The sequence below is a fragment of the Talpa europaea genome (genome assembly GCF_964194135.1).
Source record: "Talpa europaea genome assembly, chromosome: 10".
NCBI classification, from domain to species: domain Eukaryota; kingdom Metazoa; phylum Chordata; class Mammalia; order Eulipotyphla; family Talpidae; genus Talpa; species Talpa europaea.
Window position 1 is genome coordinate 109097904 of NC_140077.1, and position 15982 is coordinate 109113885.

At 44.8% G+C, this 15982-nt stretch overlaps 1 protein-coding gene across 1 annotated transcript in view; it reads left to right on the top strand.

The window, feature by feature from the left end:
* ZNF827 (zinc finger protein 827) overlaps positions 1-15982 on the top strand; it is a gene marked incomplete at its 3' end in the record, with an annotated part of 150832 nt that overhangs the window by 81513 nt on the left and 53337 nt on the right. The window contains exons 6-7 of the mRNA XM_084245844.1: positions 799-1038; positions 3848-3905. Coding sequence (XP_084101970.1) covers positions 799-1038; positions 3848-3905 — 298 coding nt within the window. The remainder of the gene's footprint in view (positions 1-798; positions 1039-3847; positions 3906-15982) is intronic.

A 15982-nucleotide genomic window follows, 5' to 3' on the forward strand; every position in this document is an offset into this window, starting at 1 on the left:
ATAAATGCTTATTGATTTGAAAATATGGCTTTATTTTAAATTGACCCAAATTAATGCAGGGCTAATTGTCCACCTCATTTCAGCGATGTTCTGTCATCGTTGACAAATACCCGCATATAAAGACACTCCAGCCTTGCAGAGTGGACATATATTTCAGAATAAAGACTGAACAGCTCAAAGCCACACCTAAAGCTAGAACAGTCAGTGAATTGAACACTTATTATAACCTGTGAGATTCCTCTTTTTTTAAATGTTAATCCTAAGCCTGCAATTAACTTCCTAGGTGGCATGGAGAATTACTAACTCCCAGCAAGGTGTAAATGTCCCAGTTGAAGCTACCCTATTTACCCTTTATTCATTTAGGTCCCTACAAGGGAAAGAAAAAATTTGACTGGAGCTTTGAAATTAGAGGGGGGGGGGGAATCATAATATTAATGTGCTTGCTCTGATTTGATTCACTGAAATTGAGCAAGTTATAACACAAGGACACATAGCCATTATGTTTTCTGTAAGTTCTAGAAGCAGCATGGTAGAGAGGGAAGGTAGAGTCTGAGTGGTCAGGAGACTGAGTGGTCAGGAGACCCTCGTCCAGAAACCTCACCAGCTTTGCCGTCAGTGGCGTGACGTTGGGCAAGCTACTTATTTCTTCTGGGCATCTTCTGGAAACCAGATAGGTCAGACCCTCTTCTAACCTGCTCCTTGACACGAGTCTCCCCATTGTCTTTGTGATTGGCAAGTGGGTTTGCTTCCAAATTAAGAAACCTGTGTTTTTGTTTCCCTTCCCTGCCCTGCTCGCAGCGGAGAGCTACAAGGAGACTCAGATGGTGAAGATTAAAGAGGAGCCCATGGAGGTCGACATGCAGGACTCACATGTCTCCATGTCACCCAGCCGGAATGTGGGCTACAGCACTTTAATCGGGAGAGGGAAAACCGAACCCTTGCAGAAGATGCCAGAGGGCAGAGTGCCCCCAGAGAGGAACCTCTTCAGTCAAGACATCTCTGTGAAGATGGCTTCTGAGCTCCTCTTTCAACTGTCAGGTACGTCTCCATGAGAAAATGCCAATAATTTGAAAGGCTTGGAAGGAGAATCCCTTCAACCAAGTAAAAACGCCCGCATTATAGGATTTTCATAGACAGGAATCTATTTTGTTACTTTAACATGCAGACTGACACTTCAGACTAACAGTTAGTGAGATGTTGCCAAGTGGAACGCCTGCCAAACTTTCTTTAATAAACAGTTAAGAATCATTTGAAATTAGAACTCTATTCAATTCCTTGCAAATGATCCCTGTTTGCTGGGCTAAACATCTCACCTCTGATTTTGTTGAGCCATTTGATCTGATTAACAGCCCCCTCCCTTTTTTCTAATGTGCAAAAGATAAACTTTGGTTTACTCCAACAGTGACTGAATTATTGTGAGTTCCAAATTCGTGTGGTCTGAATTAATGGGATTTTACTCTATCTTGCCAAAAAAAAAAAAAAAAAAAAATCATGCCAAGGGAAAAGCAAAAGATAAAAGTATGAGGACTCTTTCCATCTCTAACCTAGTAGGACATTTTCTCTAAACCAGCTTTTGCCACTCTGAGTACTTGGCATTCAAAAGGGGAGCAATCACAGCTCAGAGAAGGGTCTTGATAGAATCAAGTTCTAATCAAGTTCTGTCCTGGAACCTATGTGTTCCCCTGAGCTCCTCAGCCCTGAGGACTATTAGTTTCAGTGCACTGAAATGCTGTTGCTATTTGACCATAGTTCAGATGGGGGATGGACATGCATGTGAGATTTGTAGAGAAATGCACAATTCTTGTCCGCACCCCAGCTTTGGCCTACATAGCGAAGCTCATGCATCAGTCAAGTTTGTGACCAATATTTGATAAACTCTGTTTTGTATGGATAACAAATGATGTTTAAATGCCTGTTTATGTAAGTATTCACTAACTCGCCCTTCCCACCCCACACCATGCAAGACGCCCACCTCTGGTGGACCCGGTGACTTACCCACAGTGGGGAAACTATCCCTTGGTGCTCAAAATGTCGGCTTCTGGGTTCCCAAACAAGGGATGTATTTGTGGCCAGCAAAATAGTTAATTCAGTAAATTGAATAGGTCACATAGATCTTCGCAAGCTCCAAAACATGCCAGATGCTTCCCTGTCCCCGGCCCCCAGATTGAAAGCCTATCTAAAAACAATGTAAGTTTAAAAAAATGATTCAGCAGTTCCAATGTGCAAGAGCGAGGACACTGTGGTTCTTTGCAGAAGCCTCTGTCTCTCTAACAGAACATTATCCGTTATCATGGTCGACTATCAGCTATACACTCTGCGTCTGGGGGTTCTCACCCTGGCGCTGCCACTGACTGCGGGGTGACCTCAAGCAAGTCTTTTAGCCCCGATTTCCTGCTCTCTGAATGAATACATCCTGTGAATTCAAATTTGGCCTCATTGTCCCTGTCCAGCGGGCGGGAAAGAATTGCCCCAAAAATGTACACACAGTCGGACTAGTGTTACAAAGTGCAGGACAGGGGGTGTGAATCTTTATTTTACTTTTTCCAAAAATCCCTAAGATTAGGATTTTTTTTTTTTTTTATTGGGCCTGCCGTTGAAATCTGAAACCTTTCGAGTTGGCTGGATTTTCTCAGACACTCAAAAGAAGCCATTGAGAGCTGTGACGGGCAGGGCTAGGCCTCACATTTGAACTGGACTGGGGAGGTCCAAGTTCGACTTTTGTGTTCTTGAAAACTAATTAAATAATTCCTGACAGCTGGTAGAGACGGACCTCCAGACAGAGGGAGGGAGGGTTACCTCTTCTGGTCTCATGATATTTTTTTGTCTCTTGTGACATTTATCGGAATAAGCGCTCGATGACGCTGGCACCCAGAGGTCCCCGGCTGTTTTGTATCCCCTCTCACAAAGGGGCCTGACAATACTCAAAGCTTAAAGGTTGTCATCAAAGTCAGAAGCGGAACACTTGCAACAACTGCAGTTTTCATGCTGAATCAGAGGAAAGCAGAAATTTTCAGCTGGGCAGAGATAGAGTAGAAATAGCTGCCTTTATGCTCTTAACTGTGTGTGTCTGCACATGTGTCCTGTTCACCGGAAATAAAATCTCAATGGTGGACAAAGAGCATCTTTGGGAAGATTTGAACCCAGGACACAGTCCCACAGATTTTACTCTGAGGACTGTCTGAACAAACAGGAGTTTGGATTTAGTTTATATAGGTAGGAACAATGAGTCATTAAGAATGTAATTAGTCTTGACTGGAGGGGTGGGTAATTCTAAGTTGTCCCAGCCTAAAGATAGGCTGATGCTGCAGGAAGCCAGGGCAGGATTTAATGTCTTCCTTTTTAAAGGACGCACCTTCCAGATGCCAGGCCTGGATCCCATTGTTAAATCTTCTTTATTCGGCAACTTGGTCATTAGTGTGGGCTGAAGGCTGGTTTACCTTCAGGCAGCAGATCCCCGCGTAGGCTACGGGGTGGAAACTGTTCTCAGTCTCCACAGATGGCTTTTCTGTCTTGCCTGCTAGACCGGGGGTGGGGTGGGAGCCCCAGAAAGATTTAGGGTACGTTCACATCACCAGGGCCTGATCACAGGGGAACACGCTTGCAGTGTGTGAGTAGCTGTTTCCCTTGACAGGCTTTGAATAAGGTATTTTTGTGGGTGCTGTTATAGGCTTCTGATGATGGTCTCCTCCTTACCAGTAGGACAGGGGATTGGTTTAAGGGTTTAACAAAGAAACCAAAAGAAAACCACTGAAGGAAAAGAGAAATGTTGAGGGTATTTCTGCTTCAGCTTTAACTTCTCAGGTTGGGTGAACCCTACCTAAGAGCTGTTTCGTTCTCTCTCCCACAGAAAAAGTGAGCAAAGAGCACAATCACACAAAAGAAAACACCATCCGGACGACCACCAGGTGGGTCACCTTTTGGCGGTCCCCTCATAGCACCCTCAGTGTGGGCACAGTGCTCCCCAAGCTGCTTTCTCCTACTAGGTTCAAAGGAGTCCCTCGCTGTGCCGCCATTTTGTACTAGAACTTTGGTCGCTTGAAACAACATGGAAGCACACGCCTGGAGGGAGGTGACGGGATGATGTAGCTGGGTAGTTGTCCACAATGTTTTTGTGTTTTGCTCCTTACAGTAATTTTGTGAAGTGGGTATTACTATTATGATTACCCTTTCTGCAGAAGTTTCTCGGCTGGGAAGTGTGAATGGACAGCCCCGCTGGGATGGGGAGCTGGGTGTGTATCTCATGAACACCTCAGCCAGGGCCTTAGAGCCTGTCCCTGTGGGATGATGCTTTGTCACCAAGGACATCCCACCTTTTTACTTCACAGCGTCATTAGGGCAAACATTTGAAACGCAGAAGACAATGCTTTCAAGAAACTATGGGGTATCACTAAACACTGTCAGCAAGGAAGTTCCCCACTTGCCAAGGCAGGTCGGGGAGGCCAGCCAGGGGGCTGCCATCAGTCTGCCCATGCAAGGAGGGCCAGCCAGTGCTGCCTTTCATCCAACCCTTGAAGGCCACCCAGACCCCAGATGTTGTAGGAAAGCACCAGCAAGAGCAGACCCCACTTCTGTGGAAAAAGAACTCTGGGGTGATGCACTGAGCCCCTTTAAAAGACCCTCCTTCCCTCTTGCTCCTGTCCCAGACCCTCTCTAGCCTCTGAGTTAGTCCAAGAGAAGGGCTTTGCAGGGTCAACAGTGGGAACAGAAGACCCAGCCTTTGTTTTCCTCGGAAACTCTGACTCTCCCTGATCAGTTTTGTGTTTTTAATTCTTGCAACAAAGGCAAACAGTGGTTTCCATCCAGGGGTGGGTGACTTGACCTTGGAGCATCATGTGGCCAGTGCGCCTCTGAACTTTAACCCGAGTTGGTTTTTATTTTTAGTTCTGTGAATTGGATTTCAGGAATATCAGATATCAAACAGTAATTAAAACAGAGCCAGCTTGCTTCCCGCAGCGCTGCAAAGTGTTAGGGAAAGGAACCTTGCTGGAATAGGGCGAACAGTGGTCTCCGTGAGTGATGATGCAGATGGACATGGGTCTCGCCATCTTGAATGCCTGTTGTATCAGGAAATGGGTCTGGAGGAGTGAAAAGCCTATTTCTCTATTAAGTCAGATGCCCAAATAAGAAGTGTGAGTTACCAAAGATTCCAGTCGGGGCACATGAGGGAAATTTCCCAACCCTATCTGGCTTCTTCTAAGGCTGGACAGACAAACAAATTAACATCAGGCAGATTAGTAGGGGAAAGGGCAACACTTAATGACATACATGTGGAGAATTCTGTAAGTTCTAGAGAATTACGGAGCTGACCAGGGATATCTGCTTTTAGGGGCTGGGGCGTCAGGGAGGGGGCCGGACTCTCTGTGACAGACAAGAAGGCATTAGCTACCTCATCCTTACTCCAAGAGTAAAGGAATGTCATGCTCACTGATAAACACAGCTCTCCCACACACGAGACTCCCACACCACTCTCCTCTGGGTCATAAAAGGGAGAGCAGTGATTGCTTCTGGATAGGGGAGGAACAGGAATTTAGGACGTGATCGTCTCTTCTGTTAGGGAGGAGTTAGGCCAGGATGGAAGCTTCTCCTTCTCCAGCAATTTCATTGCTCTTAGCTCAAAATCCTCTGCAGGGGAGAGTGGGCGCCTTGAGGAGCCCCGTCCTGGGAATCTTGGGGTGTCTGATTCAGGCAGGTTCACCAGCCCACCTCCTACGTGTAAGCCTAAGGTGAGTTAGTATCTATGCTTGTGGGTCTCAACACATGAAGTTGGCTAGATGCTAGACATTGAAAGACAGTGGGTGAAAAGTAGTAAAAACTGTTTAAATTTGCTCTCATAGGCGTCTTAGAGACGCACAGGCCAGTTCCTGGGAGGCAGAGCCCGAGATGGGCATTTTGTGGAGGGCTTTACTGAGGGAACCTGAGGGAAGTTATGGGGCAGAAGGAGCTGAGCCAGGACGTGGTTTTAGCTGGAGACCAGTGTCAGCTCCATCCCATAGAGAATTCTGGACATGAACTGTGCCAGGGAGTGAATCCTGCCCGGAGGCAAGTGGACCTTAGGACTTACTGCTTTAGGGTTCGCTGCCTGCAGCGGGGGAGTCTAGCCTTGCAGGTGAGGGTCTCCCGTGACCAGGGCCCTTCCCACTCACTGTAGGCACCTAATCCTCCCAAGCATTCAGCCCCAGAGCACTTGTGCCATAAAGGGGACCTGGGTGGGACCCTGGAAGCCTCTCCCAGGAGGTTTCTTGCTTGTGCTTTAAGATGACGTGATGCCGTTTATATAACCGAAGGCCTGCTGTCCGGCCAGGTCGTGCTCCGCTTTCCAGGTGTTCTCTGGGAAGGGGGGAGAGGCTTGAATGAACCCCAAACAAGGAAATGTACCTTGTCGTCTAAATTGCCTGGCTGGAGCTCTGAGTGTAATTATAGGATAGGAGAGAATTTGCTTTCTTTTAGCCATTTGGCAAAAATGAAACAATCCTTCAATTTTCCTCTTGCTGGGAGGTTACGAGTGAGAAGAAACCCAAATCAGATCTCTCGCTCAAGCAGAGGAAGAGGTACTTTCAGGGCCCTGTCCGTGTTCAGAAGTCCCTGTTAGATTGTGCTTCTACAAAATCCTGGCTGTTTTAATTTTTCTTTTGAGAAGGCAACTTGCTCGATTAGCTTCTCCTCAAATAGATCTCTTTTTACCTTCTCACCTCATTACTTAGGGCGAACAGAATCAGGCAGCTTCATGCCAAGAAAGCCTCTTTAGCCTGAGTTAACTGAGAGCAGGGATGGGAAAAAAAACGCCAGCTCTTTCTTCTCTTTTGATTCTTGTTTTAAAAGGAACTCTTATTTCATCTCCACGAGGTCAGCTTCTAGGTTACGTTTTAAGGTTGGTGATAGGTTTCAAAAAGATTTACATCAAGCCTCCAAATTTCCCTATCTCTAGAATTCTCCTATCGAGGGGGATGTTTGGTCAGTTATCAGATTTCTTAGAAGAAAATGTCCAGAACAAAGACTCAGGATTGGGATCGAGTTCAGTGTCCTCGGATTTGAGAGTTGTGGGGTACAGCTAAGACAGGCTCGGGGTGAAGGGCCGCCGGGGTGCAGGCCTCAGCGCAGAGTTGAGAAGAAGCTCTTCAAAGCGGACGATGTCCGAGCAGCCCCTCTTGGCGAGACCCCTGCTTCCAGCTCTGCACATCCAGAGGGGCTGAGGGCCGACGGAAGGGCCCTGCAGAAGAAAGCAGCCGATGCGCCTCCACAGCTCCCTCCACACCTGTGTCTCATGATCGATCTTCATTAATTCCAACCACAAGAACTAAGGAAAAGCATAGCATCCACCAGAGGATGCAACACTCTGCAGTGGGCATTCTAGAACATTCTTATCAATGAGATGTGGGGGTGCTGATTTCCTGCCCGGCACCAGAGCTGGTGAAGCCTGCCAGCGGTGTATACTGCTCACCTCCGCCCCATGAGGCTGAGGCTGCACCTCCCTCCTCATCCAGCCTTCCCTGGTCTCGCTGTCTGTAGGCAGGTCAGTCTGCAGTTTGCTGATACTTAAGATGGGCAGACGTGGAGAGAGAAAATGGCGTCAGATGGCATTCTGTGTTAACAGTATTTAAGAAGAGGTTGAGGTGAAGGTAAAGGTCGAAACGAATAACTAGCAAGTTGCTGGATCATTGGCTCTCTGGCTCACTTGAAAAAAAAAAAACTCTTACAGTGGAAAATTTCAAGCACACACCAAAGTGGAGAACGTGCCATCACCCTTTATTCTCCCCCTCCTGGATTATTTTGAAGCAAATGCCAGACGTTGTTTAAGAACTTATTTGAAAATGCCTTTGTTTAAAACTCCTAAGAACTTGGACTCAGCTGCTTAAATTAGGAACCTCTTTCCAAAAGTAAAGGAGAAAAGCAGTTCACCAGAGCACACCGTGCCCCGGGCAGAAAATTCAAGGACTCGGAGCTGGAATGATGGGATCTTGGGTCCCACTCACCAGGCCTCCCTCCCGCTCCGCCCTGTGAGTCCTCAAGGGGCCACTGGCTCAGTCCTTTACCTGAGCTTCATCGTAAATGCTAACCCAGTAGGTCTTTTGCCCATTTAACCTTAGAGTCTAGAAAATTCAATCTGAGTATAGAAAGGCGTGTGTCTCCTTTGAGATGTTGTGTGGTCTGCGTGTCATTGAGTGACAGCTGACACGGGGGTCCAGACCCCAGGAGAACAGAAGTGCCCAACACCTTCAGAGAGGAATCAAATCTTGACTTTGTTCCTGTCTCTCTTCCTCACACAAGTCTGTGCTCTGCAGGGAACACTTAGCCAGCTAATAGGATCATTTGTAGATGAAAACAGATGAGGCGTGGTGTCATAACCAGATCCCAGAGTTTAATGGAATAAAGAGAAGATCTCTGTCTTGCATCACGGGCCATCACCCAGCCAGATGCTGGATAAGATCAAAATAGGAGGAGAAACCTAGAGTAAGAATCAGGTAGCTCCTGGCTGGTGAAGTGGATGAGTTCAATGTTCTGGAACACCGTGAGCTTCAAACAGTGTCTGCCAAGAACCCTCTCTCCATTATTTGTTCTCTCCTTTCTCCCATTAATAATTCAGAGGCCACGGACATGTAAGATTGTAGGCCTATAAGAAAAAGTTCTCACACATGCCTTGCTTTATTCCAAAAGCAAGAAGGATTTGCCTGAATTGTGTTGGTCTCCATTACCAGGCAAAAAGCAGAAATGGGAGATTCTGGGGGAGGGAGATTCATGTCATGCTGTCTGACCAACATTTAATTTGTCCCATTTTCAGCATTTGAAATGTGGGCTATTTTTCTATGATTTAGATAATAGCACTAACAGTATTTACTCAAAGACAGAAGCACTTGAAGTGTCCAGTATAGAATTTTTCTGTGTGATGGTTTGGATGTGAGTCCTTAAATATTTATGACTCAGTAATAGAAATGGCACTAATCTGTGAAAGTGGGATATGCTGCCTCATTTTGTGCAATTCCCCCTTTCCTGGCTATTTCATTTATTTATTTTTTTTGGAAGGCAAGGCATAAGAGAATAATGTTCATCACCTACCTTAAAAAGCATAAGATAAGATATAAAGAACACTGGACGAGGCAGATGCAATTAAGGAAAGAGAAAACAGCAAAGAAAATGGGTGATTTTTAAATAGCTCTCCGTAGATTCTCTTCGTTCCTTATATTTTATATTTTATCTGTTTATATTTGTAGTTAGAATAATCTGTATTTATGTTTATTATATATATATATAACATATTTATATTTAAAATTAAATACACTGACAAGTCCTTGTAAAAATTCATGGCGCCCTTATGCTTGGGGTAGTCAATGCTTTTTTGGTGAGGTCAAGCTGTTGAAGGGCCCAATGGTGCAATTGCCAATTGTAGCAGATGCACTTCCTCAAGACACTGCCAACTACTGGAATGCCATCTTAATAAGCACATGTGTCTTGGATGTCTGTGCTGGGAGCACACCCTCCTGGAGGGGCTACCTTTGTGCAGTGTACAACCTGCACTACTGTCTGCAGCTGCCTAGACACTAAGATTGGCTTAAGAGTCTTTGCATTGGCAATGTATCCTTTTGAACTTCTTTCTTTCGTTTTCCAAGGAAATTAAAACTCATCCTTGAAAACAGGATTACATTTTTTAAAAAAGAATACATGTAGCCTGAAACTGCTTTGTGCACTGCTGCCATTTGAGCTCTTGTCCTTATTTCACCAAACCTGTGTTAGTACTTTGTGATTCTGCAGCTGTCACCCTTTGACACTTCTCTTCCCATCTGTGATGCCTACTTTGAACGTTAGAGTTGAAACAGTACTCCTCCAGGACTGTGTTACTGGGGAGAGGGAAGGTTGGGTCTGTGCCTTTCTTCTCTCATTTCCCATGGCCTCTCCCACCTTTGTTGCTGCTGGCTAGCAACAGTATTCCTCTGGTGTAGCTCAGCATAGTCAAGACTGAGTGTGATGGGTGAGCCGGGAAGCAGGCCCCAGCCTCTATTCTCTGTCCTTCCTTTCACCTGTTGTGCAGGCGTGACCTGGCCAGAAAGCTTAGGTGGCAGCTTAAGTCCTTCTCTTATCTGGAATTTCCTCTCAACACTATATGCATGGTTGTTACTAGAAATAGGTCCAATATTCAAGGGAGGTCCTCTGTTTGGGGGTGAAAAGCCTTCCTGGATGATGCAGGGGGCCAGGGAGCATGCCTGTGCCACTGATGTTACCTCTAGTCGGGACTGGGATTCCTGTGTCTCTGCAGAGAAGAGAGAGGACTGAGCTCTCCTCAGCAGAGAGTGTGTGGCCCTTGTCTGTGGAGAGAGCTGGGGCCCCTGGGGGGGACCCGGAAACGCAGGTTTACTTCCTGGGCCCGCACTCCGCTCCCGTGCCAGGGTCTGGTTTCCCGCTGCAGCGCCCTGACAAGGCCTGGCACTGTGCTCTGTCCTGAGGTTTCCTGGCTCCAGGATGGATGAATTCTGCAGCCACTGCCACAGGAATTGTTCCTTGAAAAGACGGTGTTAGGTTGTGCAGACGGGCTGGCCTGTAAGACAGCCGCACTCAGAAGGCTCACAGAAAAAGAGACATGACCAATATACATTTCTTCCTAAGATGCTTTATTGTTCTTCTACCATATTCTCCACAGCCCCTTCCTGCCCTAGCTTTTGACCTTCTGCAGCTGATGTTCACGGACACTGGGGCACCATCATTTAAATACTCCTTCCTGACCTGTGCCTTTTACAGCTGCTTCATCCATATCATCCTTCAGTTTACTCTTTGTTGGTCTACGTGTTCCAATAAAACTTAATTTTCAAAATAGAGGGAGGGTCGGATGGTAGTCTGCCAGTCTCTGTTTGTGTGTTGGATTGTGGTCTTTTTCTTTGAGGAAACATTGGTTTCCAGTACTGTGTGATTTAGGGGTACAGGTTCACCCCTCTTCAGATGCAGGTCACCCATCACACCCACCACCCAAGCACCCAGAGTCCTCCACTGCAGTCCACTGGGCCCCTCCCCACTTTACTCTTCAGCCCCCACTTTCCCCTTAATGGGTCCTAAACTGTAAAATGTAACTTTAAAAAAAGTTTTGAAAATAACTTTTCTTTTCAGAGGATATAGGGGAACATAAGGGAAGAAACCCAGTCACCACGAGGCCTGCTATGCAGGAGTAGCTGCTGCTGAGTTGGTGGTGAATTATGACTGATTTTTTTTTTCTATTTATAAACGTCTACTTTTTTTTTTTTTTGAGGGGAAATAAAACTTTATTTTTTTAATTTTATTTTTATATTCCCCATACAATTGCAATCCCCTTATTTGACCCCAATATAGAAATTGTTTCTTACTCTATAGTTTTGTAGCGTTCTCTTTTCACTTAACAATATGGTAAGCACTTCCTGCCATGTCTATAAAGGGAACCCAGTTCATCTCATGTCTGCACAGTATTTTAAGTTTTCGTGTGTCATCATTTATTTAATCGGTCTCCTGTTACTGGATATCAGAGGTTTCGCTTTATTTTTCCACGCTGTTGCTAATAATGTTGGTATAAACTGACTCAAAAAAAACATTTACACTTTTCAGGCTTTTGTTTTGTGTTGTCTAATTGACTCGAAAAAGGGTGAATCTGCAGTTCTAGAGAGTATTTCAAAAATCTCAGTGCTATATCATTAAAAAAATTTTTTTTTTATCCATTGAAAGCTTAAAATTGTATCTTACAGTGTGGGTAAAGGTACTGTTAAAAGTTAAAACCTTTTCATTTATTGATTCCTGGTGATGTCAAAAATTTTGTTTACAGGGAGGCTTTGTATTTGTTCCTTCACTATCATTGCTGTTCTGTTGGGTGGTTTGTCTGGGTTGGACTTTTCATTTGACTGTTGCCATTGATTTTTTTTTTATTGTCAAAAATTTTGAAACAAAGTAGAAGGAATAGTGGAATAAACCACCATATCCCCATCCCCCCCATATCCCCAAGCATCTGGCACACTTACTTCACCAGCCCGTCCCCTTGTTTTAAATCGGGGGAAACACAACTTTCTTGTTACCACCAAAAGTTAAAGAATAAGTCTGGTCTCCCAGGTCGTATGATGGAAAGACATGGTTCTGCATCTGCCCGCAAGCCTTTAGAAGCCCGCGGGGTTTGCACAGCCAGCCTCTGTTTGCAGATAAATGCCCAGGCTGAAGCTCCCAGCATAGAACGATTCATTCACATTTTACTCATGATGGTCCTTTTTTTGAAAATGTGTGCACCCAACAAGGTCGGTGACAGGTTTCCAGGCCCAGCCCCGCCCAGGTCACAGGAGGTCTTCTCTGTCATGGCCCTCTAGGCTTGAACAGGGCGCTGTTCTCAGGTCTGAAACACGCGGTCGTTTTTTATCTTGAAGACCCTGCTCCACCTCCACAATCCCTGACCGGCCACCGAGGGTTTCTTCTATTAAAATAAGTAAATAAATAAAATCTTTCAAAAACAAGAGTCCTCTTGTGGGTGGAATTGAGAAGGGAAAGGATGCTGTTCAACAGCACCTGTGAAACTCTTTCCCCCCCCCCAATGGATCCCTTCTTGATGGATGAGTATGTGGCTAGGACAACCGGCACAGACATGGAGCTAAAATGTGATTATCTGGACCCCTGCAGATGCAGAAGCCCCACCACCTCTCACTCTAAATGGAGTGGAGCGCCAGGTTGGGAGGGAATCCTAGGGGACACCTAGTGATTGCTACCCAGGAGCAAAATGACCTTCCCAGGATTTTATAAAGTGCTTGAAATTCTTTCACAAAAATCTATAGAGCTAAGCATTTAATATGTTTCAAATACAATCATTTACAAATGTTATAAAACATATAAGTATTGGGCCTCCCCGGTGGCGCAGCGGTTGAGCACTGGGTTGCGAAGCTGCCCACAGCCACTGCAGTGCTGGTTCGATCCCCGGCTGCTCCCCGGCCACCGGAGGAGGGTCCCACATGGCGTGCAGACCTCTCCTGCCGCCCGCTGCTCCCCTCAGCAGTGTACTTCGGTCCTTCTGCCTGCTCTGCTCCCCGCTCTGGCTCTGGTGAATTCTCTCACCCTCCCGCGCTTCTGACTGTACCCAGTGCATGTATAAATAATAAATAAATCTTTAAAAAAAAAAAAAACATATAAGTATCTAAGTACATAAAGAAATGCTAGATGTCTATTCCGTTTGCTCAAAATTCTTTTACAAAAATCTCTGAGACTAAGCATTTAATGTGTTTCAAATGTGATCACATATAAATATGTTATAAAACATAGATATGTAAATATATAAAAAGAAAATGTTAAACGTTTATTTTGATTTGCCCAGAATTCTTTTACAAAAACCTCTGGGACTAAGCATTTAACATACTTCTAATACATTCATTTATAAATGGGTTGTAAACACATAGGTATGTAAACATATAAAAAAGGAAGTATTGGGCTTTTAATCTGTGATAAATTACTAGCAAATACAGTAGTTAATATTTGAGGGAAAATATGCACTACCTGAAAATGAAGAAAATTGCATTAATCACGAAAAGTAAGTTGAAAATGAAGTAACATCTTTTTCAGAAATGGAGTAAGTGTGGCAACGATTTTGTTTTTGATAGCGTGATAACGCTGAGACTTAGCCCCTACGCCACCAGGGAGGCCCTGATTTTGTTGTTGAATTGTGACCATATCTTCATTAAAGCTATTCCAGTTTCTTAGAAAGTTTCTTCTGACCTTAAAGTACTTGAGAAAATGTCACAAAGATAGCTATAAATAATCCAGAAGTTTTCCTTATTTCTTATCTTCGAATAATCCCACCTTTGTTATAGATGTGCTTGAAAAGTTTGAAAAAAAAAAAAGGCAAAGGACTCTTTTTGTTCTTTGGCACGGGCTGTGTAATTATTTATTGTTAGCAAGGTCAAGGTTTTATTCAAAGAAAGATTTCTTGTTTGTTCTCATTTCCTCCCGTTTCGCTGTATATACGTGGACTTTGCGTATGGAACTTACCTGTATCCATTTCAGTCTGTCACATTCATATTGTCCAAATATCCAGAAAATCTTTCCACTGGAGGAAGATTTATTCTTGGGGTGACTTTGGTCTGGGGCCCGTGTCTCCTTGAGGTTTGGGGAGGTGTGGAAAGTTGTTGTTTCAACTCCTGCTTCCTGTTCATGTCAAGATGTTAATGCAATGTGTCACTCTTGGTCTCAAGGTCTGCTAGATTCAGAGGTCAGGATTTTCAAAGTACCAGTACAAGGGCTTTAGATAAATATATGGGATTTCAGTTCTTATTACCTAACATGATCTATCAATACATAGAGCCAGTATTTCAGCAACCTGAATTGATAGCTGTGGCTAAGTAGAGACCTGGGGAAGCCCCATTAGCCCAGAGGGGTGAACAGTCATCTGGTGAGGTGGCCCCTGGGCTGGGGTCAGCTGGAAAGCAGCCAGAAGCTGGAGAAAAGAAAACATCGGCTCTCAAAGAACTTTCCTCCCTTAGCGTGGACTTCTGCCTCTTCCTGTTTCAATATCTAACTTCTCAAAACATCGAAGTCAGATGATTCTTAGAATTACCTTAAAATAAAACAAGGGGAAAATTAACCCAAATTCATTTGGACACATTTTACCCAGCTCTTGGGAAAAATCTGGAAGCCTTGTTACATTTTATGGCGCATAGCTGAATGGATAATCAAGTACTTTCACTTGAAAAGACACCATCTTTTTTTTATTCATTAAGGAAAAATTTGTCTACGTGTGGATTCAAGTCAGAATCTCACGCCAGGATGATTTGCCTGAAATTCTGACATTTAATAGAACTTCATTTCGCCCTGAAATACGTAGATCCTTATGGGTTCTGAACAAAATCTCTTCATAGAACAAAAGTCTTTTATTAAACGTGTTTAAACTTCCTTTTCCATTTGCCTCCCAGGTTCTATCCTAAGAGTCTTTGTCTTTGAGAAGACAAAAAAAAAAAAAAAAAAAAAATCCACAAAATCTGATACTCTTTTAAAGTTATTGTCATTACAAATCATAAAGTTGTTTTTTTTTAATTTCCTCTTAAACACTGTACCCACCTTCTTTTGGTTTGGTTTTGCTGTTGCCATCAAAAGGAGAACTCCCGTAACCATTTGGTTTCAGGGCTCTCTAAGTTCTGTTTCGTATGAAGCAGAACTCCCCATGCCACACAGATGGGAAGGTGGAGATATTTGCGCCACAGTCAGCACTTAGCAAAATGTATCATTATTCAGAGCCATCATCCTTTTGGACTGTTTGATCATTTATTGTAAACCAGCCCGGTGCTGGTGACCCTGCAGTTCTGTCTGTCTAACGCCGGGACTGACCAGTCCCAGTGCCCCTTCGCATTTTAACCCTTAGATTTTCTACAGGAGAAAAATGAAAACGCACATTCAGTGTCCATTTCATTTTAATCCAGAAAGGAGAAAGGCAGATAAAGTGAAGAGGAGTTGGGAAGTTCTGTGATTACCCCAACAGCTTCTAGATGCTGCTTCAGCCAATTGACTGAATATTTATCGGGATGAGCTAAGTCTTCTGGGTAGCCTGAGGCCGTGCAGGGTCCACGGGCATCTGTGGCGGCAGGTGGTGACTGTGTTAAACGAGGGTGTGGTGAGAATGATGCTCCCCCACTAGCCGTGACTTCGGCTCCGCTAACCAACTTGTAACCAAAAATATTAACCAGAAAGAAATCATTGTTCTGGACAGCATTTCCCTCCTTGCACTTCCTTAGCTCCATTTCTGGTGGAGGGAGGGTTTTCCGTGGTCAGATGACTCAAGTGCAGGCAGCTGGAGGTCAAGACGGGAGAGCCAGGTGGGCCCACAGACCAGCCCCTTTTCTGGAAGCTTGAAAAAGCCGAAGTTGCCAGCGGGAGGACGATGTTAATGTGCTTCAGAGTCGACCGCCCTGCAAACGTTCATCATTTCGTTATGGTTTCCTCCCTGGAAGGAGCAGGCCCAGGCCATGCTGAGTGGGGCTCCGCCCAGGTCCCCCACACTCCCCAGCCTCTCCCACCA